General features: G+C 52.0%; 1 protein-coding gene across 1 annotated transcript in view; it reads left to right on the top strand.

Annotated features, from left to right (window-relative positions):
- The window catches only part of CSUI_002201 (uncharacterized protein), a 2,379-nt gene that overhangs the window by 396 nt on the left and 1,063 nt on the right, over window positions 1–920 (top strand). Inside the window, exon 2 of the mRNA XM_068062403.1 lies at window positions 205–920. This exon is cut by the window's right edge and continues 840 nt beyond it. Coding sequence (XP_067925631.1) covers window positions 794–920 — 127 coding nt within the window. The 5' untranslated portion in view covers window positions 205–793. The remainder of the gene's footprint in view (window positions 1–204) is intronic.

Genomic DNA, 920 nt, shown 5'->3' with positions numbered 1-920 from the left:
CTGAGAATGTGTAGTACAGTTTTACTCCCCTTCAGCTTGGACTGGAAGTCTTGCTGTGTACGGAAGTTAAGGCACATGGTCACTTGTACGGCGCATTACACCAGCAGGCTATAGTAACTGCTTGCGATAATCGTCGTTCTGGTCCCCTCGTCGGTCTGTTCATTGTTCAGGACTTGCAAGTGTTTGGTTTTCGCATGTTCATAGATTCAGGAGCGCCAGGTGAAGATTTTCTATCAGTGCGACCCTGAGTATGGCGAGCGTGTGGCGAGGGCAATTGGGCTGCCGGTCGAAATCTCCCACCCGTCCAAGATGTAGGTGATGCCGTACAGCTGTCGCCGTCAGGGAAAGCTTGATCGTGGGATCTTTGCGATTTTATTCGAGCATTTTACATGGATGCCTACCAGAGCAGAGAATATCGGCAAAGAAGCAACCGGTGCAGGTCTGAACCTGCTTCAACTGCTGGTAAAGAAGTGAATGACTCTTGCGAATTGAGCGGGTCGCGAAGCACGAGTGGCGTGCTGTGATCCCCCGACGGCGTTTTCGCTCTGTGAGCAAGGGCAGCTGCCGCCGTGTCCGTGATAGTGAAGAGTGATGTGAGCGCCGGGATACTGTCAGTTCAACTTGCTGAAACCTACCGCTCCCGCAGCGTCTCGAGTGGGTAAAGCGGGTGACTTGGTTCAACTTTAAATCTTCAAACGTCATCACGTTCGATGCGTGTTGACAGGCACTCCACGAGATTTCCTGTTCGGCAGCAGAATAAGTTTTGCTGGGCGAGAGCAGGTCAGTGGTTGTGATGCGACTGTCGTCAGCCAGTGGAACTGACAAACAAGCGTATTTCTGCTATAAAAAGTTATCCGCACGCATGAAACACAAAGGGAATCCGGTTCTTTTTGAGCCACAAACAGGCGCCACCCCCCCCC

The sequence above is a fragment of the Cystoisospora suis genome (genome assembly GCF_002600585.1).
Source record: "Cystoisospora suis strain Wien I chromosome Unknown contig_921, whole genome shotgun sequence".
In the NCBI taxonomy this organism is placed as follows: domain Eukaryota; phylum Apicomplexa; class Conoidasida; order Eucoccidiorida; family Sarcocystidae; genus Cystoisospora; species Cystoisospora suis.
Note: the sequence above shows the minus strand (reverse complement) of the source record. Positions and strands in the feature narration are given on the sequence as shown.